The 27,369-nt window shown below is 53.0% G+C and overlaps 1 protein-coding gene across 1 annotated transcript in view; it reads right to left on the minus strand.

The window, feature by feature from the left end:
* Positions 1-1,015: 1,015 nt before the first annotated feature.
* Positions 1,016-27,369, minus strand: part of JPH2 (junctophilin 2) — a 34,033-nt gene continuing 7,679 nt past the window's right edge. Inside the window, exons 2-6 of the mRNA XM_037403190.1 lie at positions 26,125-26,908; positions 10,087-10,205; positions 5,755-6,545; positions 4,582-4,679; positions 1,016-3,510 (exon numbers count right to left, since the gene is read on the minus strand). Of these exons, the coding sequence (XP_037259087.1) occupies positions 4,599-4,679; positions 5,755-6,545; positions 10,087-10,205; positions 26,125-26,908 (1,775 nt within the window). The 3' untranslated portion in view covers positions 1,016-3,510; positions 4,582-4,598. The remainder of the gene's footprint in view (positions 3,511-4,581; positions 4,680-5,754; positions 6,546-10,086; positions 10,206-26,124; positions 26,909-27,369) is intronic.

A 27,369-nucleotide genomic window follows, 5' to 3' on the forward strand; every position in this document is an offset into this window, starting at 1 on the left:
ATGCTCCATTCATCAGCCTGAGATTTATGAGGTGCAAAGGGCTCCAGTTACCCTGCTGTCCCCAGCCTCCTCCCAGTGACTGGATGAATGAGATGCTGCTGGTTACTCACATAGCAGAAGCAAAATAAGCTCAGAGGAGAGTAAAGCCACCATTACATCAAACTCAGCTCCTTAAGCCTCTACCAGAGCACGAAATCTTCTGTCATGAGACCCCTTATACCCACAGAAGCTGGGGGAGACTCCGCTGCCCACAGAAGCTGAGCCTGCATCCTGCCAGCCTCTCTGCACAGGCTGGCTTTGCTCATGTGAGGTACTCCAGAAATAGAAAAGGGATTGAAGGTTTTGGCTACTCTGGATTCCTTGGGCCCCTGGGCCCCACTGCCCCTGGCTGGCGCTGGGCTCTGCTCTCCCGTCCTCCCTCATAAATCACTCTTCCCCCAGCTGCCATTTCCCTGCCCACTGTGCCTGGCTTTCCTCTCACTTTGGCTGTTTGAAGAGGCTGAGAGGACTGACCGCAGGCAGGGGAGAATCACTCCTCTCCAAACCCAGGAGGGCTGTGGCACTAGAGGAACAGGCAGTGATGCACAGCTTGGAAGCAACTTGGCAGCAGCCCTGGGTTGGGAGGCAGGGAAGGGACCTGTCAGCATCACCTGGGCAGACTTCGGGCCAGCAAGCTGCCCTTCCTCCTGGGCCTGTGCAACCTCTGGTGGGGGCCAGCACGATGGTAGCACACAGAGCTTGTTCAGAAAGCAGGAGGTGTCCTCAAACACCTGGCACCAAACTTCTAAAAAGCAGTAAGTGAAAAAATTTATCTTTGCAAAGTTTCCCCCATCAACAACAAATGCAAGATTTTTAAATAGATACCGGGAAAAAGCTGAAGACTATCCAGATGCCATCTACGAAATTCTGTACCACGTGTTGATGAACTCCCATTTAAGACTGGAGTGAATGTGTCAACCTTGAAAGAAAGCTGAAGATTGACCTGCAAAGATCCACATGGATACAGTGAGCAGATAACTGTTTATTATTGCACATAATCCAGCAGAACAACCGACAGAAAACTCCGGACAGTAGTACACAGATTGTAGTAAACAGCTTGCAAAATCTGTGATGAGGGTATTTTTGTGTGAAGAGTGAAATGTATCTGCATCTTTGTAAGACCTGAAAAGTATAACACAATATCCTAGTCAGTTTTGAAAGCATGCAGTTTGAGGTAAATCTGTTATTTTGCATCTAAGAAAACGAAATCCCTAAGGGGCTATATATATGTATATATCCATATCTCAGTGCAATATGGATATATTTATACGTCACATAAAAGCAAATCTACCTACTTTTCTCAGAAAGTTCCTAGGAGGAAAGCACATTACCGAGTGCATATCACATGCATAAAAAAGTGGGGTGGGGGTAGGGGCAGAAATTACCTTAGCACTGTTGAAAAAGATCCATTTTTGTGCTCAGTGATAAATAAAAGCCCCTCAGGTCTCTCAACGGAAATTGTCTTGGTGGTTAATAAAAGCAGTTGGCATATTGAACTGCAGAGCTGGCAAGTGAGTGCCAGCAAACAGGGATAAAATGTCAAAGGCATCAGAGCCTGGGGTTTGCAATACATTTATACTTAAGAAAAAAAGAAAAGAAGCAAATTGCTACTAGACTATGCTCTGTGGAAGTGTAGATGCTGCTGCATAGCTTTCTCAGGACTGGTACAGCCACGTGGCTTTTAGAAAGGGATCACATTCACTTCTCCCACAGTTAACACCACATATTTGCTACTGTGGCAACGTTCCTGAGCTGAATAAGGTTAAAAAATAAACTTGGTTCACAAAGAAAAGTACTGAATTATTCTCACTCTCTTATGCCATAATTAGAGCAGATAAATTAGGCAGGTTCTCCCCCATCTCTCCAGTCAGCGTAAACCCCTGTGTGTCTGCTACCCTGTCTCTGAAATCCTTTCAGATTGATCTTTGGAGCAGACTGGGCACCCGGGTTTTTCCCAGCTATCATTTCCCCATTCTTTCCAGTCCCTCAGGTTTTCCCACCCAGTCCTGTGCTGCGGGACCTCAAGATACACAGAGGTGCACAGCTGACTATAAATAACATTTCCAATTATCTTGAAAAAGGGATAGAAAATACATATTGCTCTTAAAAAGAAGGAAGAAACATGTCCAAGCACTCAGCCTCACACTAAACTGTAACTTCATCTGTGCCGACCTTCAAAGCTCACACTGCTAAGGATCAGAGCAGATCATGGTGGAAACATCTTCCAAAGGTCACTCCCTGTCGCAGCTTTGGGAAGAATCAGTGCAAATCACTCAGGCTTCTAAGCCTCGCACGCAAGGACAACAAGCTAGAATTGCCCCATTGTACTCTACCACTGCTGAAAGTCTGGTTGCTGTGTATTTTTGAGCCTAACACCCAAATACACTGGAGTCACTCGGGTCTCTGCACCTTTTTTTCTTTCAGGAATAATGTAACCTCTCCCATGACAGCCACCCTGCATCCTCTGGCTGGAAAGTCTGTTCACTCTGTTGCAATGAGAGAGCCCAGGAGCCCCCCTGCAGCCCAGCATGCCAAGGGGAGGAACCTGCAGGTGTACGGAGGTATTTTTCAGTAAGTACCTCCTTTTCATCGTAACTCAAACATTTTCATAGAAAAAAGGGGTAAAGGGACAAATTCAGCACACCTATTTCCTTTTCCGATACGGTGGGAAGTCTCCCACTGCAAGATGCTTCTCTGGTGGCAGGACAGCACTCCAATGGCACCTGATCCCGCAACAGGCACCGTCTCCACCTGCAGCACCCCCCACATGCACAAACAGCCTTGGATCAGCCAGTCCCTCGCACCCCACCCCGCAGCCCCTGTCTGTCGTGTGTCAGCAGGCGTGGGCAGGACTCTGGTTACACTTCAACAAGTCCAATTTCCAACTTGCTCCCCCTCTCAGTCCTCTATATGAGGAAAACTACTCCAGGCGATGGGAAAAGACTTTTTATTCATCCCTTTGGATGACTTCCAAGCACAGAGGGTGACGTTGTCCACCCCTAGCTGTGACGTGGCTCTCACGAGTCATTTTGGTTGCTGTGTATTGCTTCATCTCCACACCATGGATGCTGTTTTTTGGGAAATCTCTGACACCGAGTCAACCAAGGGAGTTACAAAACACATCAGTGTGCACGCAGGAGACCTTCTCACTCGTTTTCCTACAGCTACAGATAAATCCCTCATCTCTGGCATGACAGGACAGTTGATGGCTTTGGTGAGAACAATTTAAGGCAACTGTTATTTTATACAAAGAAGAGAAGGAGACTGAATTGCAGAAACCCTGGCTTTTCCTTGGTAGATTGCAGAGGCCAGCCACAGCCTGGGAGCAGGGAGACTAAATTGATCTTCAGGTGCTCTCATTTACGGTTGATGTTTGCAGTGCAACCTTGAGATCGCAAGTCCTTTTAGGTGTTTCCAGGTGGCTGAGTTTTAATCCCCGCCAAGGTCTGTGGTCTCCATCAGCAGCAACGCCTGTCCCAGACAGAGATGAACAGAAGAGTGAAGAGTAAAGAGGGAGAAAAAACACGCCCAAAACGTAATTTTGGCTGTCTGCAAGGCTTTCACCTGTGCAGACAGAGTGAGGACTAAGATGACAACAGAAAGCAGTGCCCAGCAGAGCAGTTTTATCCTGCAGGAGGCTGTGGGAAGGCAGCCCAATACCCTCATGGCAGCTTAGGAGGTACCTCTCGCATTATGGTCACATGAGGCCCAAGGATCAGGTTCAGCCTTGACGGGGGTTATTTCTGCAATATTTGAGCCCAAGGTGACAAAAACCTTGCGGAAACCCATGACATATTCCTGTGTGTAGGAATCCCACAGGCACAAGACACCTCACAAGATTTTATTGCCACCGAATCCAAATGCAAACCCTCATCCCAACTCAAGTGGAAGGCCTGAGCGAGCTCCCGTTTAACCTTAGTCAGATACACATCTCAGATTATATTTACCTTTAGTAAAATGACTAGAAACAACAGCTACAGAACTAGCACTGGGGCAATTGGAGCTGCAGATTTCAGAGTGTCATATTTTTTTTTGTGTTCTTGCCTCTTGCTGGGCTGAGTGCCAAGAAATATTGCAATGTATGAGTTACCTGGCAGCAGCTGGCATAGAACAACAATTTGAAAGTGTTTCTCAAAACATGTTCGCAGAAAACAAATTTCAAATTTAATGTCATGCATTCTTGCACTGGAAGTCTCACTCCGTGAATCATGCCCATGCAACTGGGAAGGCGAAACTATACTGTGAGATTGTATCTGATCAACACAGTTCAATTTTTTAACTTTGAGGAAATAATTTTATGAAAAGACTTGAGAACTATCCACTGAAATTACTCCACAAATCACTCTTGGGACAGGCAAGGGATAACTGAGAATTCCCAATGCTCAATGCAAGGTAATTGCATCTATTGAATAAATACCCATGCATTTTCATCACCAGGGCACCCATCAATGAATGATTTGCATTGGCAGTAAAGCTAGTTAACCCTAAAACATCCACAGTGACATCTATAAGTTGAGGGTAAAATCTCATTGCTCTTCTTACCTTGTCTGAGGGGTACATCATGTCAAAAAATGTACAAATAGGATGGCCAGACCAATGTTCAGTAAGATGACCATGCAGATCACGATTGTGTTAGGTCCCTGAAGGAAAAACCCAAAACAGAGAATTATACACCAGAGCTCCAGGTGAGGAGACAGATGCAGCTTGGTTCTGCTATTCAAAAATACCAGAATTACCCACTCCCAACGCACAGATATCTGGCTCTTAACAGCCAGCCTGAATTTTGAACTAGTTCAATATATCTGTCAATCCCTATTCCTATGTCTCCCTTGCAAACTCCTTCTAAGGAGGCTAAATCACGCTTCTTCTGAGGCTAAGTCAGATGAAGGGAGACCCTGACCACAGGCACGTGAAGTGCTAAGTCCATGTCGGGCTGCTCCTCCCAACTCCTTTCTCCACCTACATTGCCATGTTTGCAAAGTTGCCATTTTTAAGATAAATAAATGCACCCACATGAGACTGCTCTAATTTCAGACCAAAATATTTCCAAGCTGTGCTTTTCTAAAGTCGCATCAGAACCATTCACGTCTAAAGGGTTGCAAGATGAGAAGCAGCGGGCTAATAAACTGTCTGGGTTTACAGCTGTATTTGCTCCCAGCAAAACTAATTTCAGTGACTATATTTTAAACCTGGGAAATCAGCTGGTGATTCGAAACCACATGCCAGCTCATGAGGTGCCCTTACTGCAAAAAAGTAAAAACAGGTAAAAAAAACAACCCCGCTTTGCTTTTTCATTCCCGTCCTACATTTTCCCCTCAGTTTTCCACATCCATGTTAGCTGGTAAAGAGGGTGCGAAAAGAGGGGGAGACAAATGTAAAAAATGAATCCGAAGATGCCTGTTTTCCTCAAATTTTGAAATAGGGATGTGTCGGGAAGCTGATCTGCCCTGGTGCAGAGAGGCAGTTAAAATAAGAGGGTTGTGAGCGCCAGCGCCAGCGCTGGGGCAGGGCAGGCTGGGAAGGCAGCAGGACGGGGAGGTCAGCGGCGTTGGGATGCCGAAAAGAGCCTCTGGATGCTGCTGGGGGCCCGCTGCAGCCCCCCGGCCCTGGGCTCTGCATCCCTCTGGGCCCTTTTGGACCTCCTGGGAAAAATAAACAAAAAATAAAAAGGCAGAGATGGCTCCCGGGGTGCCTCCTGGGCTGCCTCCACGTCACCTCTTCACACTCCTCTTCCTCCTGCGCTGCCACCACCGCCGCTGGCGGGGCCGGGCCCCGCTTGGCCCCCGCCTTGGGCTCCGTCCGCCCCGGTGCCCTGCCCTCAGTCTTGCTGCCAGCGGTGGGCTCGGCCCGGCCCGCAGCCCTGCGCTCGGGGCTGGGGCGCTGCTTTGGCTCCTTGGGCTGCGGCGGCTCCGGCATGGCCTCCGTGCTGGCCGCTGCCTTCTCCTCCAGCTCCTGCGGTGGGGTGGAGGTGCCCCCCCGGCGCTGGGGGTCCCCCCGTGGTGGCGGGGGCTGCGGCTCGGGCTCGGGGGGCAGCTCCTCCTCATAGTCCGCAGCGGGGGAGACCGGGGAGGTGCGCACAGCGTAGCCGTGGTAGCCCTTGACGAGCTCGACGTCGGGCTCGTGCGCCATCCTCTGCAGCGGCCCGATCTCCATCTGCTCGGTGGGGTGCCCCCAGCCCCGCGAGGCCGGACGGCCCTCACCCTCGAGGGGCACGGGGCTCCCGCCGCCCGCCGGGCTGCCCGCCCCGGCCCAGCTGCCCGGACGGAGGGCACCGTCCTGGCGGGGGGCTGCTTTGGCCCGCTTGGCCTCGGGAGGGGTGGCGGCAGGGCTGGGGGCCGGGCTGGCGCGGCGGCGGGCCTCGTCCTGCTCGTGGAGCTGGGGGCTCTCGGGGGGCGTGGGGGGCGGCGGGGCGCCTTCGGGCCGTGGCGCCTCCTCCTCCATGTTGACGGCGTGCTCCGCGTTCTCCATGATCTCCTGCAGCAGCTTCCGCTTCTGGTACTCGGGGCCTGCGGAGAGAGGGGATGGTGTGAGGCACCGCCCGGGGGACCCGAGGGACAGTGGGCCGCTCTGGCTCTGTGCCACCATTACGCCCTCGTGGGTTTGAGGACGACTGCGAGAGGGTCCGGGCTGGAGGCTGGGAGAGGAGGTGCTCCCAAACCAGAGCTGCTCCCAAACCAAGCTGCTCCCAACACAGAAGCTGCTCCCAAACCAGAAGCTGCTTCCTGGAGAGATTTCCTCCAGGAGCAGCTGGAGGCTCTGAGCCCCACCACATGAAGTCCAGCTGGAAAGAGCCAACAGAGCAGGTGTGGAGCTCCAGGTAAGGGTAAAGAAACAGTGAAAATCTGCAGCCCAGCTTTTTGCAGCCACACAGATGGGCTATCCTGGGGCTAAAGAGGATCCAGCTCCCATCAAAGTTTTGGTTTGGTTTTTTTTGTTTTGTTTTGGTTTGGTTTGGTTTGGTTTGGTTTTTTTAATGGCTGGGAAACTCTTCCATGTGGCTTCTTTGATGTTTAATACCATGGCAACTTCACAAGTGATACAGGGGATGTCCAGCCTCCTCGGGAAAGGCAGGTATGCCCAGATGATCCACCTGTCATCCCTCACGATGGGGAAAAAACCCCATTTCTCATGCATGGAGCAGGGCTGGCAGTTTCACAGCCCTCCTCTCTGCACTGAGCCCTGCAACAGCAGCAAAATTACCTGGCACCATCACACCAGTTGATGCAGAGCTTTGGCTTTGCTCTGGCCTCAACTCCGACACTGATTTGTCAGCTCTTAGCCACATTGCCCTCAGTTCAATTATACACCTATCATTAAATCTTTACTTCTTGTTAACCCTAGGCTGTGTCTGCAAAGCAAACTGCAGACCAGCTGGAGTCTGGGGAAGTCAGCCAGAGCCTGACACCAAAGGTATCTGCTGTGCTGGGTGGCTGGCTAAGCAAAATCCACCACTGAACAACTGGGAATATCTTTTGGAATAACCACCCTGCACAGTGCTCTACATGCTGGGACCCATGCTGGGACAGGGGTCCCCACATGTCACTGGGATGCTCATAGCAAGTGAGAACGTGAAGAGCATGCTTCTTATGGGCAGCGTGAGGTCACAAAACAGCTTGTTTGGAAGCAAAGCACCTGCTTTTGAAAGTGGCTGTGGCCTCATTCAGCTGAATCCAAGTGATGCTGAGGGGTGCAGACATACAGGGCTTACTCTGTGCTCCTGAACAGCACAGATCCTGGAGCCGCTCTGGCCCCAGCTGCCTTGCAGTTCCTCCCCTTGTCTCCTCCACCCCAAGCAGACGCAGACTCGAGCCCAGTCAGGAGACTGGGATTGGTGCTCCTTTCCCTCTAATAAATCAGCGGTGTGATTTGCACGCTGCTACCTTCTGCCCATGCAGGCAATGCCCCCGCTTGGAAGGGGCAGTGGGGAGAAAGAGAGCACTGATTTTAGCTGCTGTGCCCTGCCTGCACACTCCTGTCAATCAGCTGGCAACCCATTCAGGGCCATTTATTTCTGGCTGCAAGTGGATTATTTGGAAGCCGTTTCAACAGTTGTTCAGACTCCTCAAAAAAGGCTGCCTGCAGCTCCAGACTCCTTGCGCTCTCCTGCTGCTTTCTTCTCCTCCTGAATAATTCATACCAAAAAGCCCCCAGCTGCCTGGAGGGCACTGCACAGCTCTGATCCTCCTCACCTCCCCACCCTCACCTGCCGGCATGACATTGCAGCAAGGGCTTTGGCATACATCCCTCTGCTCTAAGCTATTAGGGTTGATATCCAGGGCTGGATACTTATTAGAGATATGAGGCTTGCTGAGCAGGATTGGCCCGTGCCAGACATAGCAAGTCTATCTGCCAGGACAGCGGGGGGGGGTGGGTGGTGGGGGGGGGGGGGGGTGGGGAGGAAACTCAGCGGCAGAAGACTACCAGGCTCTCCTGGCTGTGTGACGAGCAGCTTCGAGTCCCAGCAAAATCAAAATCCAAGGGTGGACTTTGTTTGCTCCTGGATGGTGCAGACACACAAGAGACGTTTCCCCTTGTTGTGCACTTGGGGAATTCAGAGATTTTAAAGAAATAAGACGATTTAAAAGAAAAACACAAACACACATCAGCAGCTTACAAGGCCACTGAGAGGGGCCAGGACCCAAGTGAAGCCCTACATAAAAGCAGTGAGAGGACTCAGCACTTGAAGAGCCAGCAACAGAGGCCAGGCTGCTTCAAGCATTTTGTAGAGACCATTTCAATTGTCTCATTCAATTGCCATGGGTGGAAAAAATAATCTAGCTAGATATCAAAAACCTTCCATCAGGAATTCCAGTTTCCTTTGCCTCTGTGCTATAAATACCCCAGTGTGCAAAGGGTGAATGTGGAGCTGTGAGTGGCAGCTGAGGGGCTTATGTCAGGATCAAGCAACGTTTAGCTATTGTTAAATGAAGTGCCACATGCTGGCTCATGCCCATGCCTGGGCACTGTGGTGTTTCCCCACTCAAAGCCAGCTCCAATGGGCCTTGCTGGGCGGTGGGGAGGAACAGGCAGCCCTCCAGCACAGTGTCTCCCGACCTAGTAGGTGCACGTCAAGATGGGAGTACAGGGAATTTAGGCAAATTTGTCAGCATGACTCTCCCCGGCCAAGCATCAGGTGTGAGGTGTTCCCCTTTCCCACTGCACACCCTGGACCGGGGTGCAGTACCAGAGACCTGGAGGCACAGAAATCAGAGCAGGAGCAGGCAGCAGGTTTTGCTTAGCAGGAGTAAACCTCTGGCTTTTAGCCCCAGTTTTGCTGCTGTGATCCTGCCTCAGCAGCCACAGGGCACTTGTTCCAGGTAACAAAGCCACATAATAAGAAAGAGAAGGTAAAAATAGGCACTTGGATCCTTTTCTGCTTTGTTATTATGTTCCCTCTCCAGAAAGGAAAGCTTTCCAGGAAGAACATAACCCTAGCTAACTTGGTCTAGGAAAAGGTAATGGCATTCACAATGCTGCCTATAACATTATACCTCCTATCTACTAATCCTCAGTGCTTGGTCTCACAGAAGGAACCTCCCAAGTGTTTTCCCAGCCAAATAATCAGCAGTGACGCTAACAAATAAATAGGGAATCAGGGAAGTAGTATTTTGCATTAGCAACTTTCTTGTAGGATATTACAGCCTCTAATTAGCTGAGTCTGATCATACCCTGGTGCGGTGTGGGGCCCCGCAGAGTACGGGCTTGTGAGTCAATGTGCAAAGCTGTTCCAAGAAAAAGCCAGGAGGGATATATCTACAGGAGCATTGCAAATAGACCCGAGCTCACTGCCTGCCCTGCCTGGTGCTGGGAGGGCTTCAGCATGTGGAGAAACACGAGGGGAAGCTGAGGGACTCTGGGTTTTTCCAACAGGTTAAACAGTGGTGTAAGGAGGACAGCAAATCATCCAGGGCAGGGCGCTAGCTGAACTTGTACAAAAGAGGATTTAGGACAGACAGAAGGGCAACTTGTTATAAAGCAGGTGAAGTATTTGAACAGATGCTGCAAGGAAACTGCAAAATGCCTCTTAGAAGATGCCTCTGGTCCTACCTGGCTGGTAGAAGTCCGGGGAGAGCTCCCTGGCCATCATTCTGGCTATGCCCGATTCATTGTTAGCTGCTTGAGCTGCCTGCTCAGACCCTTCAGCCTTGGCTTTGGCATGAGCCGTCCTGTGGAGAGAAGAGAGGACAACAGTGAGCAACATCTGAACCAAGATTGCCCCAGCTCGAGCAGCAGACCCCGTCCAGCAACAAAACCAAATCAGCCCATCTGGCATAACAGCACTCAGCGCTCGCCCACTTGACCCCAAACCCCCGCACTCGAGGAGGAAAGACCAGATTTTCAACAAGGGTCACAGATGCTTCAGGTTCAGGTGGGAAGGCTGCACGTAGCCACGCAAGCGAACCAGGCAGGGATATTTACAAACACAAGCATGCTCGTGTGTTGCAGCGAGGCAGCTGCTGCTGCAAAACAGACTTGCTGCTGTGCTGCGAAGCACTGAAAACCTAGCTCAGAGGAATGCCTGAAGCATCGCTGTGGGCATCTTTGGAGCATAAGGCAACAATAACATGATGGCTGAACACCGCTGTGCTGTGACCAGCCTTGAGTTGCTGCACCTTGCCAGAGGCAGCGTGCCCCTGCCCAGCACACCAGACATGTTTTACCCCAAATGTCTCTCCCGTAACTTGCCAGCAAACAACACACATTGTCCAAGGGGCTCCTTTACTCACTGCAGCTCGGGGGGCTGCTCTCCCCTGTGCTAGGCAAGGCAGAGCTGTTGCCACCTCCTCAGCTTGGCTGCCCAAGTTCTCTCCGCTCCTTCCCAGAGTATTTCCTTGTTCTATCAGGCTATAGGGCTATTAGAGTTATTTTGCTGGCCAGCTGTCGTATTCCTCACGTGCCTTGCACTCGGGGCCCTGTGATCTTCATGCTAAAAGCAGGGTTGGCTTTACAGCCCAGCTGCTCATGGTCTGGGAAGGAGCTGACTTCAAACAGCAAAATCACACCTTAAAAATAAGGGAGGGTGAAGCACCATATATTCAGCTGCTTTGTTCCCCCCGGGGCTTACAGAGAGCTGCTTTCCCCACGCTCTTACTATCATATTTGCTGAGGCTTCCCGTATTTCCCTTGCTGCACATAATGGAGCATACATTGGCTGTACATGCAAACCCACGTATTTTTCTGTGGACAGTTAGATAAGCAGTTAGCAGTCCTCAAACACCAATTCACTATGAATTATAACCTCTAATATGGTCTTCCCATGCCTGATGAGCCCTTTTCAGACTCAGGTTGGTATCTGGTCATGTTTTAGGACAAAAAATGAGGAAAGATGCAGTTCTCATCCTTGCAGTGAAAATGCTCCAGAGGAATTTTTGGACTGTCAGTTGTGAAATCAGGATTAATTCTTCAGCATTAAGCTGAGATGCAGTAGACAGACGAGACTAGCTTTAGTCTGAATACTTGACAGGTGCAATGAAAAGGTGATAGAAATGCTGTTCTGAGACACTTGGAAAGTAGAAGATCTATATATACACATACATACATACACATACACACACACACGGAGACACCCTTTTGAGTAGCTGCAGGGAAAGAACTAAATGCAGGGCATTAATCCCAACTGATACAGGCAGCAGTGTGGCTTGATGGGGAGTGGAAAACGCTGTTCAGGGCCCTGCGATAGAGAAGAGGGTGTGGAGCTGCTGCAGCTCAGCCTGTCTCTCCCTGGGATGACATCCTGCTCCACTGGAGCCATGATTCACCCCCTGCCCACACTCACATGTTATCTCCCCACTTTCTCTGCAGGCTGAGCTGCCTGGGATTGCTGTCATTCTTGGTCTTTTTATCCAAAATTATTATAGCTCCTGGAAAACCCAGAAACAAGACACGATGAGGCAGAAAACAGCAATTTTAAGCTGTTGCTCACAAGCAGGAGGTCTGAGGCAGCTCTGACTAGAGAAAGCACCTCCTTTTTTGGTAGCATATAATCAACGTGATAAATTCCACTATAATCTGTCAGGGGCCAAGGGGGATGTTTCTGTGCTTTCCATGCCTGGGGGATCAGAGCGGGCTGGGCGTGCTGCGTGTGGGGCACACAGCCTGCCTGGCGCCGGCCCTGGGAAGAAGCTTGCAAAGTGAGGATCCAGCTCTTCACGCCGGCAGGACATGCTCTGACCCCTGACTTTGTCTTGCTGCTCTCGGAGGACAGGATTCACCATACAGAGATAAAATCCTCCTTTTCGGCTGCTCGCTGAGCCAGGCAGAGGCTATCCTGGGCACTTCCCAGCCAGATAATCAGCTAGGGGAGCAGCAGGCAGCTCCTGGCAATGGGTGGATGCTTTCTTAAAGGTAAAAAAGTAATCTGGAAGTGGACTGGATGTGGGGGTCTGCTCCCTCCACTAGTAAGGAAGGACTGAGCTGGATGCACACCAATGTGTTACCAAACAGGTACGGATGGCTCCTGCATGCTCAGCTCTCCCCCAGCACCTGGGACCGACACAAGGGAACAGCCTGGGGGCGTTAGAGGTGACAAGGCATCTCCCAGTTTTGCTCTTCTCCTGCCCTCCAGAGAAGCTGCTGGCTGCTACATGGTTGCTGCGTAGGGTTTGAGTACTGTGATTCCTGCAGGTAAAGGGATGGTGAGGCCAGGAAGACCCTGACCTGGGTTGCAGAGGCTGCGCTGAGGATGCTGTGGGTGGTGGGGAGCTGAGCCAGCTAGGCTGGGCCACCGCTGCCAGCCACCGCAGCCCCAAGGCTAGCAGGGCTCTACCACGAGCCCTCCTGGGCACAGAGAGGAGTGAGGCCAGGGAGGCCATGGGGCAGCCCCCGAGCTCCACACATGGAGCTGTGACAGCAGGCTGAGCAGCACAACTCAGGGACCCTCTACTGCCCTGGGGATGCAAGCTGTATGGCAGCTTTGCCCAGCTCCCTCGCTCTGCAGGACACGCCTGACCTCTGCTCCTGTCCCCCTGCTTGCAAAGTTGTCCAGAAGTGTTTAATTTGGGGAGACTATGATCAGCACAGCTGCAGTTTCAAATCTGGCACCTCCAGCACACCACGTGTTGGCCTTGGCATCCCGGGGCGGCTGTGGTGCAAGACAGAGGGCTGCTCTGCCTGGCCAGCAGCCTGGCTGCAGCAGGGATGCTGATGCCCTGCGCTGGGTCCCTCCATCACTGAGATCACTTATTACAGCAGCAGCCAGGTGATGAACATGTGGCTTACAGACACGGCAGGTGTTTTAAGTACATCTCCCCCAGCACACGCACATTCCCAGGACACGAAGGGAAGGCACTGCTGCTCGCAGCCCTCCACAAAGTCACGCTGAGGGTTTAGTAACACCATGACAAAGCACAGCCTGGAGGAAAGGGCCCAGCCACAACAATAACATCTAACTTTGCCTAGAGTATTTCTGAATTTATCATTTATCCACATGGCTGGCAGTGCCTGGGAGCTCAACACAGAGAAAAACTTGGCCCTGGCTGCAAAGCAGGAGACAAATACCAGCCGCCTTGGGAGAGCCCAGCGCATGCAACCCACAACACCAAAGTCTCTCCCAGCCCACAGCCTGGGGTCTGCCAAGCTCAGCAGTAAAAAAAAAAAAAAAAAAGTTCAGGCAGGTTTGAGGGAGGCAGGAAGGTGATCTCTGCACTTTAGACATGAAACATATGAGAGGAAAAATTTCTTCCAAGGCTAAGATCTGTTCAAAAAAGAGAATCCTTTTGCAAAAGGAAAATGCTGGTCTTTTCTTATATGCATATAAAGTCAACACTTTGCAGGCAGCACTTGAATCAGGGCCACACTTTTTTATTTACTACTGGTTGTGCTGTCAGCTCCCAGTGCCCCTGCAGAAAGCAGCCTGTGCAAAAAACAGCAGAGGAGAATGTCTGGAGATAGAAGAGGTCAGGGTGAAACTGAAACAGAGGCCCACGGATTTTACAGCACTCAGCAGCAGAACTCAAAATCCCCTTTTCAAGGGCAGCGCTGGACAATGAGCCACAAATGTTAAACACATCTAACCAGGGGCAATAAACAGAAAGAGGGGCCTTTACAAACCCACGCTGGTGCTCTCCATCCCAGGCGAGGCAGTACCGCCCGGGACAGCGCTTCCTAGTTTCACCCTGAGCCATCTCCCCAGGCAGCACGGTTAAAAATAGCTCCAGTGAATTCTTTGCAAGGAGGAGCAGCAGCCCTGTGCCCGAGCCGAGGGGAGGCATGTGGGCAATGCCTGCAGCCCCAGCCCAGCCTTGCTGCCGCTGCCTCCCAGCAGCACCGGCTGGGTCACGGTGGCTCCTCCAGGTCCATGCCGGGCAGGGAAGCTTCACACCCCAGCTGAATGGGTGGGAGAGGGACAGTTAAATGCATCTGCTGTTTTATTTGCTTCTCTGCCACGGCTCTAATGCTCTAATTGCTTTTTTACTAGTGCAGGACAGAGCACCATTCCTGGCCATCTCCCAGAAATGCTGCCCAAATCATTCCTCTGACTGCTACTAAAATCCCCTGCGGACACACAAGCCGCAGCTGAACACCATGATAACAGGTGAGACCCAAAGCCAAGCCAACATGCCTGTCTCTTTGGACAGTTTATGTGGTTTTGCACATCTATGTTGGATTAGACTGTAAATGAGATTGGAATTAGCAGAGAATACTGCAAATTCCAGATGGGGCTGGGGTGCCTGCAGGTGCAGCAATGACCTTGCGGCTAGAAATAGGGGAAGAACTTAGCTCTCAGCCCAAGCTATTGCACATTTGTTTATTAAGGGAAAGACAGACTTGTCCAGCGCTGTCCTTCCTTCTCCAGGATCTCCTTCCTCCCATTGATTCAGCAAACCCTGAGCAAAGACCAGCTGAACACTTTTTTCTTGCCATTCTTGATATCATCAGCTGCCTAAAAGGCCAATTAAGCAAATGTAATTCATCAGTCAGCTCTAGGAATGGAGACTTCTGCTAAACTCCCCTCTCCTGGAAACTGGCTTTTCCAGCCCCAGCCAAGTCCCTGTTCCAGCATCCAGCAGCAATAATTTCGTCCTTCTGAAGAAGCATAAGATAACAGTTTGTCTGCAGCACTCAGACGGGATAGAGAGAAAGCTGCAGAAGTCCTTTTGTTGATGGCAACATGGTCCCTTCTGCATTCACATTGCAAAGGGCAAGGACACACAGACCTGACCAACACAAGTCTGTGTTGGTGGCTGGACTAGATGACCTTTAAAGGTCCCTGCCAACCCAAACCATTCTATGATTCTATGACCTGATCAGGACAGACACTTCCTGACCTCTCTGTTTTCCATGCTGCCTTTGGACTTGTGTCACCTCTACAGCAGAAGCATCCTTTTCTTCCTGCTCAGTCCCAGTCCATCTCCTTTGTGCCTCTCCCTCTGCTTCCATGTGCATGCAGGTAACAGCAAAGCTCTGCTACCCTCATTAGCTGGTGACCAGCCCATCGGACTGAATATCCTTTTTCAGTCCATCTTTCGTGCCACTTTTCCTGCCCACAGCCAAACCCATCTGTGTGTCCTGCCCCACAGGCATCCTGCCCCAAGAGCCAGCTGTACCATTCATCCTCCTCTTGCTCCATCACTCATGTGCATGTACCCACGCAATTTAGACTCTGACATTGTTGGGGTGCATGAGGCTCCTGGTTTATCTTATGGACTCTGTACCTGCCAGGTGTGATCTAAATTGTGAATTAAGCATAAACCAACACAAACTGCCTCCACACCACCATAAAAGAAATCCAAAATGAGAAGCCATCCTGACCTTGCAGGGCAGCTCTGCCCTTCAGCCTCCTTTCTGTGGCAGATGGCTTATGAGATGCCCCAGGCTTTTCACTCATGGTACCAGCACTTACACAGAAGTGGTAGCACTCTGTACGTGCCCAGGCTACTTAGCTGGATAAATCAGACCTTTTCTCTATCCTTCCATAAAAAAGGCATGAACAGGCCATTCAGCCAGGAGAAAAGCATCCTTTTCTGTGCAGTACTTCAGGAGCACAGGCCTGGCAGAGCTCCCTGCCACCTAACGAGCTCAGCAAGCATTAGCCTTTATGATTACTTGGTGAATTTTTTAAATACCGAAATGTTATCCTCAGCCCTAAATAGCTCAGAGCCACTTGCATCTTTCACCAAGGGATACTTCCCCTTGGAACAGTTAAAGTGATATTAATCTTACAGCAGACAGATCTGCAGCTGTCTTCAATAAGACGACAACCTACGCACCCCGGCTCTGTGTATGGGAGATTTGCTCAATTAAACTCCACCGGCCTGATGGCCCTGTGAGCTGAGTGGGACTGGATGGGCAGCTCGCCGCCAGGGCTGGACTGTGCCAGCCCGCACAGCAGCCCATGGGCTGCGATGAGCTGGCCGGGCTAGCAGAGCCCGCAGCTGCTCTCTGTTTCCCCCGCAGCCCTCGGATGCCAACCGGCAGCTGCCTGGAGCCGGCTCTAAATGGAGCAGCACAAGCCAGAGCCTCCTGGCTCCCAGAGCTGCTGGCCACTGGTCTGGTAGCATGGCCCTGAGGCCACTGCACTGGCCCCAGACCCACTGGTCCAGTAGCATGGCCCTGAGGCCACTGCACTGGCCCCAGATGAGCAGGACAGGCAGCTCCTCTCCCTGCCGGAGCCTGCTCTGCCTGCACAGTCGGGCTGGGAGCAGCTTGTAAGAGCATCCACAGAGATATCTTGGGGAGAAAAAAAAGGGGATTTGCAGCTGCCAACTGGACTCCTTCCTCCTTCCCCTGGTTTTCAGGTCCGCTGTCCTCCATGCTGCCCTGCATGCGGATGAAGCGGAGCCTGGCAGAGCCAGTCTCCCAGAGCAGCACAGCCTTGGGACTACGCACAAACACCACTGACCTATTCCAGCTTCCACCACACCATTACCAAAGGGGTTCAACTAATACTCTGGGGACCCTTGTTTAATTAGCTACCACTGCGAGATCAAAGCAGCTGGGTTATCCCACCGATAAGGGCATCAAAACATCTTTACAGCACATATGCAATCGGGGTCTTCCAGCTTTTCATCCCCCACGTGCTCCCGCCTCCCTGCCTGTAGCTGCACTGAGCAGGCAGGGACTGCTTCCCACCCTGCCCAGGGGAAGGAATTCCCACTTCCAAGAAGACACCAGGGCTGCAGCATTCTTTTGTTGTGAAGGAGCCCTGCCTGATCCAGGAGCTCCTGCCCAGTCCCAAGCTCTGTCAAATGGATAGCATCCACAGACCGAGTGTGTTTTACCCAACTGCCACCTCCATCAGTCTAAAACGGGTCGAAATGTGTGTCTTCCCTCTAAGATTGTTAGCTTTTTCAGTGAAAAGTTTTAGCAACTTCTAACTTCACTTTTCCAGATTTCAGCAATCCAAACCAAAAGTGAGGAACTGCAGTATCTGTTTATGATCTTTTTCCCAGTTAAAAAGGAAAAGAAGGATTTTAAAAAAAAGGAAATTAAACAGGCAGATTCCTTAAAATATTGTATTTGGTCAGAAGCCAAATTATTCATCAAAATTTAAGACAGAAGCCTTTTTGTCCCAGTCCTCTAGGTCTCTCAAGTTGACATTCACAGATCCAAGGTCCAGGAGAAATAAAAGGGAGCAGGGAGCTGTGAGGGCTGCCAGCCCACTGCCCAGGCAGCAGCACCCGCATCCCTGTGCATCTGCACCCAACCCAGCCAGATGGGACACCAGGTCCCTCCTGGCACTCACCGAAGGCTCAGAAGGCCTTGCAGGAGCAAAACGACTAAAACTAAGACTCAGAAAGCCAAAGGGCTCTGACTCAGCACCAGGATAAGCTGAAAAAAATGCACCTCCTCCAGGAGGAGGGAGGTTTTCTGTATCTCAGGCTTTATGTTTAAATTGGACTTTTTACTTAAATGCATTTTATTTTTCAAGATATGCTTATTTCACATTCCACTGAAATGATGATAACCTCCAACCAAAGCCTGACTGAATCTGATGATTTGAAAGCTTAGCTCCCTGCTGGCTGATTTCAAGCATTCGGATGGGAGTCAAAGTCTTCCTGCTCCATGCAGCAGCAGATCAATTGAACGAGAAGCTACCATTTTCCACAGTTGTTTTTGCAGATTAAAGTCACACTTCGTTTTTCCCTTTCTGTGTTTGTAAGCTGTTGAGATAAGGGTTTCCCACAAGGTCAGAATGAACAGCCCATTAATTCCACTTTCCCTGCGTGGCTGGCTCTGAGTCATACCCATGCCTGGGGCTGACATCCTGCTATTCAAACTCTACTCCTCTTGAGGGGATCCCTGCAAGCCACAGCCCCACTTGCTTCAGCCCCAAAGACCCAGAAAGCCCTGGAGAAGGCAGTTTGCTGCCCAACAGATGCTTTCTCCATGGAGTTACGGAAAGCACATGCTCCCTCTTGCCCTTATAGGGCATGAAGCGCCTAAGGAAATTAATGTGAGGCGGATGGAAAATAGATAAAGCTGTGTGCACCCTCCTCTGGAGTCAAAACACATCTCAGCGTAATGAGCACAGTGGGCCAAAAATGTGTCAGTGCTGGAGCCGCAGCCAGCCTGGGCTGGGGACGAGGCCATCCTGGGGAAGGGCTACAAGAAAGGGGTGAAGGCATCACGCCATCACTCGTTCCACGGCACTGAACCCCTCCAGCCCACAAGGGCCCACATAGCAGGGGCAGTCCTGCAGCTGGGGCAGGTGTCTGATCCTGGTACTGGGCCCTAACCCTGGGGCTCACTGTCCCCATGGCCACACGGGAGCAGGAACGGAGAGGGACTCGGCCAGCCCCTGCAGCCTGCTCCCTGCCTGGCTCCAGCAGCCAGGACTGCAAGGGTGAGCTAGAAGGAGGGGTGAGCCCAGGGGCCATTTGGGGTGGGACGAGGGTCAGGCAGCAGTGGGAAACAGGCAATACTTCTGCAGAGCTGGAGAATGGTGCTCTGGGGCAGCAAAACCACAAAATCCCAGCTCACCCAAGCCCAAACCAGCCCTGCTCAGTCTTGATCACAAGGCTGTAAAGACCAAGCCCTGGCTCTGGGACAGGAGCTAAGCATCCCCATCTCCAGGATGCAAGTGACACAAAGTCCCTGAGCTCCTGATCCAGGGTGCAGGGAGGCTTGGGTGGAAGCATTACTCCTAACCAAACCATGCAGGGTGACAACGTGACGCCATGGCAGAAGGCAGCCAGGGGCGTTCTTGCTTCAAGAGCTTTGAGGGAATCCCAAGCTGAAGTGGTCCTGGCCGCAGTGGCATGGACCAAGCAGGTTTCCCCTCACTGTCCCTGGACACTGACCTCGGTTTGTGCTGATAAGCCACACAGAGGAGGTCATGCCTGCTCAGGAGCTGCAAGGGGAAAAGGTCTTTATTCACCTGGTTTCATGGGAAGGAGGGAGCACTGCTGGCACCAGAACCTCGCGGGAAGCAGGAGAGTCCCAGCCCTGAGCTTTGGTTGGTGTGGAAAAAGATGCCAGCAACTGGATTTCTATTAACCAAAAGTGAATGAAACAAGATTATTCTCTTTATAAACACACTGAGCTCTGTAAGAAATGTCTTTGCTGGGAGAGCAGGACCAAGGAACGTCCCCTCACTGCTCCGTGTTGGCCCCCAGCTATGGCAGGAGCTGCACAGCTGCCCTCATTTCTCCCTGCCACGCGTGTGCTGGCTCTCTCCGAGCCCTGCCTGTGGAAGCAGAGATGCTCGTTCCCACTATGGGGGCTGTGGGGCAGCCAGAACACCCAGCTGTCCAGGACCTGCCCTCGGCTCCTGCCACTCGACCGCCTCCAGGCGTGGCTGCACCTTGCTCGGTCTCAGCTCCCCCTGCCCCCACAGGGAGTTGCAGGGTGGGGGGATTTTAATGAAGCTGGGGTAGTCCTGTCGCCCCCTTCTGCACTCACCTATCTTTTAAGTCCCCTGAGAGGTCAGGCTGCAGCATCTTTGGTGTCTGATCATACAGCTGCAGAAATGCTGCTCCCAAGTCCTGTGTCTCTCCCTGGCAGCTCCTGCTTGGAAGCAAATCACAATATCCCACCCGGGGCCAGGACAAACTCTCCCATCTCCTGCCTGCTGATACCTCCTTGTTACACACCCCATTCACACCCCATTACATGGGGGTGTGCAGTCCTGGAGCAGAGCGATTGTGAAGCTGGGACAGCAGAGGAGGAGCAGCTGCTCTCCTAAGCAGGGAGTCCACCTGGCAGGGACTGCCTTGAACCACCACTGCTGCCCACTCTTGCAGGGTGGCCATGAGCATCCTGCCCTACAGCCTCACACCAAAAGCTCTGGGAATGCACGGGACTCCCATCCATGCCTCTGGCTAAAAGCCTGAGGAACGCAGAAATCAAAACATGCTAAAAAAAAAAAAAAAAAAAATCCTAAAAATCTTTCAAAGCAAACCCTGAGTCTGATTCAACCAGACCTGAAAACCCCAGCTCCGAACTCTCTGGCCCTGGGAAAGCTGAGCTGCACCATTAGCCCCAGGATGGTTGCGGCCACTGCAGCCACCAGCCCAGCCCTGGCCACACACTGTGCCTCCCCAACCAGGTGCATCAGGAAGCCATCACTTTTGCTGCCCACCTTCCGCACCAGTGCCATAAACCCCCAGGAGCACCCAGGAGGAGGGCAGGAGCTTGCCGGGGCAGAGCCGTGCCAAATAAAGCACCTTATCGGTGGAAGTGCACAACCCAGCTCCAGCGGCGTGGGCTGCCACGGGCCTTGGCTCTCAGCTGTCGTGCTGGGCAGCGCTGATAAAACCCTGCTCTGCCTGCCCTTATTTAGTCAGGAGGCTCTGCTGACTCCAGCAATTTTGGGACGTCATTTGCACCACACACCCGCATTCCCTGAGGAGATGCTCGCTGTCGCCTGGCCACGCAGGCTGGAAATGCTGAGCACAGGGAGACAGCGGCAGCACTGCCGGGAATGTGGCTGGGCAGGGGAGGTTTGGAAAGCGATACGGGAGCCGTTAAGCACTCTTGTTATTTGAAGGGAGAGCTAAGATGTGCCCCAAAGACGTGGGCATGGACAGCTCACACTATGAGTGATGCCCACGTGTTGCTGCCAGGGAAGCTGCACCGATGTGATTTCTGACACCAAGCACCCACCGTAGCTCGGCATCACTTTAACACAGCCCAGGCTCAGCACGGTGACTAAACCCTACTTTAACAGGAATTAATGCCTCACATTTCAGAATGCAGTTCAGAAATTATTGCAGTTATCTATGCAAGCAGGAGTATTGCAGGACCTCTATAGATACTACATTAAACCCAAAGATAAATCCAAAATGCATTCACTTTTAGTTGTACTCTCCAGGCATGAAACACCCAGCTGCACAGGGGCTTCAGGGCCAGTGTCTGAAGACAAACAGGTGAAGGACAGCAACCATTATTACCTCTATTATCTTGCTTTCCTATCAATCCCACAACACCTGGCAGCTATATCTGAGGTGTTATTACCAGGACATACACCCATCAAACAATCTCAGAGCATGGCCAGACCCATGCCTTGCAGGATGCGTGGCCAAGTCCCTCCGTTGATTTTGATCCAAGTCACTGGGAAGCACAACTGCCTGCAGAGGCAGATGGTGGCAGACACTACTGCAGTGGGACGGAGGTGGGATTTGCAGTATTTACACTCATTTTGTCCCCCAAAAGCGACAGTGTGGAGGAAACCCCCTGTATGAGCTGCCTGGCTCAGTACAGCTTTCAATAAAATCAAAGGTTCCCCCTGGAGCTGGTCCTGCCCTTCCTCTCATTTATTTTATTTTAATCTGTTCTGAAGACATGAAAGCTGACCATTTCCATGCTCCTGCTGCCTGCTTTCAGTGGGACAATCCTCCCCACGTGACAGGCAAACACATACTGCACAGGAAGGTGCTGCCGCTCCCCAAGCACCCAGGGGTGCAGAGCACCCCGTTTGGCACTAACCCATATGCCCCAAAAACTCCAGGGCAGCCATTGCACACCTCAGGGTGGCTTTTAACCGGCTTGCTGATGGCTTGGTGGTGGCTGTCCCCTCCTTGCGGGGGCTGGCAGGGGACAGACCTGCTGGCTTGTCCTCCAGCCAGCTCGTCTACTTAAGCACTGGGGAGATGATGTCCCAGCTGCAATCCCAGGACCTCACTGTCTTTCCCACCCAGCCTAACATTTTTTCAAAGGAGCCCCCAAACAGGGCAGAGGGAGGGAAAGGGGGAGGGCTGGGGCGAGTGCCTTCACCTGGCACTGTGGGAACAGCCGCACTCCTGCTCTTATGGGAATCCCTCGGGATCACAGCAAGACAAGTCCCAGGGCCCCAGCAGCACAGGGCACAGCTAGCCACCACCGTACGGGGTGTGTTAACCCACCCCCCCACCCCCCCCCATCTGTAGTTACCCCTGGGCAGGAGTAAAGCCATGTTCACTGGCTGCCACAGAGGCTGCGCTCCGAGATGACTTTTCTCCCGAGTGACAGCAGCCGGGGTGAGGATTCATCACGCTTTGACTTCCATTAGCTCCATCCCACCAGCTGATCCCAGCGCTGCCAACAGACATGCCCCCGGCGTTTCTGCCTGACATCGGAGCAGCGCCAAGGGGCTTTGCCTGGGGTGAGGGGGCAGCCGGCTGACTCTGTTCTGGACAGAATGCCCCCATGCCAAATGATTTTTACTAAAACAATGAAAAAATAATGAAAAAAAAAAAAAAAATCACTGTTCACTCTGCCAGCAGCAAGGCGATGCCAGCTCTGTCCTCAGCTTCTTGCACAATGGGGAAAGCGGCTGGATTGCTGACCCGGGGGGATTCGGGATGGAGCTGAGGAGGCCAGGCAGTGCCGCAGGGCAGGCAATAGCTGGCAGTGCCCACGGCACCGGCTGGAATGCCCAAACCAAGCAGGCAGGCGGGACAGGAGCTGCAAAGCAGCCCGGTGCCTCAGACGCCCTCGGAGCAGAGCGTGGGATGAGGGAGGTTTGCTGACCGTGGCTGACCATCACCCTCGGCCATCGCGGCTCTCCCGCCCGTCTCTGCCCGGCAGCTCACAGGCAGGGCACCCAGCAGCGCTGCCGGTAGCCGCCTGCCCGCGCACGCGCCTGGCATTCCTGCGGTGCAACAGGCCGAGGCAGCTTCCAGCACTTGGGCTTGTTTTCCTCAGGATTTCTATCTCTAAAGTGCCTTTTATGGTGCAAAAGAGTGAAATCTGGTCTTCTCCTGACATTTCCCCCCAGAGAGCGGAAGGCTGGATGTTACGGTAGTTTAGCTCTGCAAGGGGCTACCCTGAGGGCCAGGAGCAAACGAAACCCAAACATCCAGATACAACAGCACAGGTACGCGGAGGCGGTCGGGCGTCTGCACAGCCCGGCTGCTGTGTCCTGCTACTCAGCTCCTAGCAATAATATTACACACAGATCCATCACATCTTCCCCCAAAAAAGGATTTGTGTAGCCTCAAAGACGTTTCTTTGGGTAAGGTACACACTGCCATCCAAGGAGAAATATAAACGCTCCGTCTAGAAAACTCCACCCTGTAGTTATGTGCTAGGGCCGTGCTAATGATAGTACAGCCTTTTTATAAACCGTAATAATTGATTTTCACAATCTGTCTGCAATTACTCTCTGTTCTGAGTGTGGAAACTGAGGCAAGGTTCAAGGCTGAAAAGAAAGTCTGTGGCAGAGCTAGGGTTTAACCTAAGGACCCTCTCGATGCAAAATTATCTATATGTACTCTCAGCCCCAAATCTGAGCTGAAAGGAGGAGGAAGGAAAGCATGAGAAGGATTTTCACAAGGCAGCACATAGAGAGAGTGGCTCTGCCCAGAGCCACATACACCAGGAATAAACACAGATGGAAATGGTGAGTTGTAGTTTACGGGACGGAGGAGCCCGAATGCTCCTTTTGCAGCAGGGCCAGCTCAGCGCAGGCAGCACCGCAGGGACAGGACCAGGGCACCGCACCGCAGTGGAAAGCAGCATTCTGTCCCCCCGCCACCACAGCCGCACTCGCAGGGTCTGCTAACGGAGGACTCCCTGGAGGAAACCGGCTTTAACGTCTTATTTCCTCCAGCTCCAAAGTTTCCTTAATAGGAAATTATTCCCCAGCTGCGCTGGGGAGGGATGCGGTCTCCCGCCAGGGCAGCAGGCGCATTCCAGCCCCTGACGGAAAACACTGCAGAGCCGCCTTTGATCCAAAGTGTAAATAGTGTATAATAAAAAGAGGTTTGTGTAAACTGGCCGAGCTCTTGGGGAGCAGCTTTTGCAGCTCCAGCCTCCTTATCTACAGGTGCCCAGTGCCAGGGCTGTACACTTTTCCTGGACACAATAAAGCTGGTGACGGGCTGAGCCTGCCCTACCGGGAGGATCCAGTGGACCCCATGCTGCCCCAGCCTATTATTTATATCCTAGCTGGCCCTGCGCACTGTTCCACTTGCAGTTCTGCCATTTTTCCTCTGCTGGTCTCTGAGGCAACTGGGTTTTGCTAAAATAACAATCACACTTCCCAGAAAACTTTAGAGCAGAAATGGATGCTGAGAGAGTAGAGACAGCGTTTCTCAGAGCAGAAAGATGGGGTTTGGGAGCAGGCACCCTCCCTGCTGCCATTATCACCCATCTCTGCCTTAATGAAGTAACTGATAATTAAAAAGCATTTGAATAGAACACGGCAGGACAGCCATGGAGTTGCAGCCACTGCCCAGCAGCTGGGCATAGCCTGAACAAGGCAAGGTTTTGATGGAGAGGCAAGGTGAAACCTCGAGGTGTGTCACAACCACACTTCCCCCAGGAAGAGGAGAGGAGCAAAGGCTTTGACCCTGCCTGACGATCCTGGTCTCTGCTGGGCTGGGTCCAAGACTGGCAGAAATGCTGTGGGACGAGAAGCGTGCTGCCTGTGCAGCTTGGACACAGGCAGGGATGCGAGCAGGAGAAGAAGTTTATTCCCTGCCCCCTTCCCAACAGACCCTAGAGCCACTCTTTATCTCTTCCCTCTTCCATCCCAGGCGGGAAGGTGGAGCAATTAGCACTTTCCTTTCCCACAAATTTCTAACATGGCTAATTCTGAGCAGAGCCTACCTGTCTGATCCCAACGCACCGGGCAGTGCAGCGGCAATGTGGTTCCTGGCAGTGCCCACAGATCTGTGGGTGCAAGGGACACCAGTGCAGTACGAGGCTGCCATGTGCTCGCAGCAGCCCCTTGCACACTCCTCCCTCACATGCCCCTGTGGCACACATCCCCAGGCACGCTGTCAGCCCCCTTCCTACTGCTGAGGTCTGGCCAGGACAAACTGGGGGACAAAAGGGGGCAAACCCAGCTGAGCCCCCCGTGCTTCCTCCTTCCCTGACATCCTAAAGCATCACAGGCTACAGAATCAGGCTGTGTGCCACAGGTTTGGGCTCGGTGCTCCAGTGTGGGCTCAGCCACCCACCCTGGCTCTGGCTATTGCCTCCTTCGTGGCAGAAACAGTCAGAGCCTGTCCGAGGGCAGCTGGGTTGTGGGGGGAAGATGGGGCTCCCCAGGGCAGCCTCCTCCACTGTTTGGTACCCGCTGCAGGTCCTGCCTCCAGGTTCACAGCATCCCAGCACAGCAGTGCTTGTCCCAGAAAGCTCATTATACCAAGCCACTAAAAATAAGCAACAACCCTAATGCATCCCATAAACTCCCCACAGAGCCACACCAGGGGCTCTGGGGCTAAAGCTATGCTCTGCTGCAGACCCAGTTTATCTGGGACACATCTCACTTGCTGCTCATAAGCCTGCTGGATTTACCACAGTCAAACCCCACTGTTTCTCATCCTGCCCCATCTAGGACCCAGTGACTCCAGCAGCCTGGCACAGCACCAGGGTGCTCCCCATCCCACCAGCTCACGCTCCCCATCCTGCTGAGCGCCAGGGCTAGGGCCAGTCCCTGCTGCCCAGCAGCTCCCCCCTGGACCAGGGCTGCAGGGGGACAGGGGAGAGGGTGAGAAAGAAGACAGGTCCTGAATGCTCCTGACCTGCCACGAGGGCCCTTGGCCCCATTCTGCCAGCATTTAGTACAAAGAAGTAAATAGAAATTGCGGAGAGCGGCACCGGTTGCCACTGCTACTGCACAGCGAGGAGGCATGCAGCATGGCTCCAGAGGGACACGTGGGATGGGGAGAACCACCACCACCACAGGACCTGTGCATTGGAGCCCCAAGCACCCACCTGGATGCTGCAATCTCTGACTTCTGCCGGGCGATGGCCGCAGCCCTCTGAGCCCCCTCCACACTCCTGTCCACCTTCTGCCGGATCTTGGCGCTCTTGAGGGGTATCACGCGCTTCTTCATGCCCTTGACAAGGACGTTGTGGCGGTACTTGCCCTCCTCCTTCTTGCCGTCGGGCAGCGTGGTGCAGCCATAGCCATGCCGCAGGTTGTCCAGCCACTCACCTTCGTACTTCAGCCCGCTGGAGCGCTCGCTGACGCCAAAGCCGGCCCGCTTGTCGTTCTTCCACTCACCCATGTAGGTCTCAGTGGTGGTGGCATCGATGTCGGACTCGAAGGGGGAGTACTCCTCACCCTCGGCACCTTCGCCCAGGCTGACGGTGGAGGTGGCATCGCTGGCGGCCGAGCTGATCCCGCTCTCGCTCTTGAGGAAGCTGACGCGGCTCTTCTGGCTGGCCAGGGATGACTTGGACTCGGACTTCTTCAGCTTCCCCAGCAAGGAGCCCCTGCGGAAGAGCCCCCCCTTCTTGGGCTTGCCAGCCTCCGCCTCCGCGTAGAGGCTGAGGGCGAAGCCCCCGCGGGTGATGGTGGGTGAGAGAGGCAGGCTCTCAGGGTTGCCGGCGGGGGAGTCCTGCTGGGGCAGGGTGCCATTGCTGTGCTCGCTCCGCAGGGAGGAGAGGGAGGTGCGCAGTGGGGAGCGGACCACGGAGGCCATGCCGTAGGGCACGCTCTGCCGCACGCCATAGCCATGCCGCATGCCGTTGGTGAACTGGCCCTGGTATGTGCCTGCGGGAGAGAAGAGGGACGGGGTGAAAAGGCAGCTTGCTGCTGGGTGAGCCAGTAAAGGAAGGTGGGCTGCAGGGTAGCGCTGCCCTAGAGCAGACGCACGTGCCTTCCCTCCAAGGCAGGAGCCTCAACTCCACTAGTGCTCACCCCCATGCAAAACCAGCAGTCCCTAGGGAGCAGAGGACACAAGCCTGAGAGCTGCTGCTGGCAGGTGATAGCTCCCTGGAAAGGGGCTGGGGACCCAGGGGACACTGGTGCAAACCCAAAGCCGCTTACGGGACAGAGTCTGGATTTGCATCCAGAGCACGGAGGCAGCCCTGCAGGGGTGGAGTTTGTGCTGTGCCGATGGCGCCAGCAGCCCCGGTGGACACGTGAGCTGTGGTGGCACAGCTCCCCTTGGCTTGGTGACAGTCTCTTTCAGCCCATTCTGCAGTTCGTCACTCACAGGCTGCCAGAGCCGG

Source organism: Falco rusticolus, chromosome 10 (genome assembly GCF_015220075.1).
Source record: "Falco rusticolus isolate bFalRus1 chromosome 10, bFalRus1.pri, whole genome shotgun sequence".
Taxonomy (NCBI): Eukaryota; Metazoa; Chordata; class Aves; order Falconiformes; family Falconidae; genus Falco; species Falco rusticolus.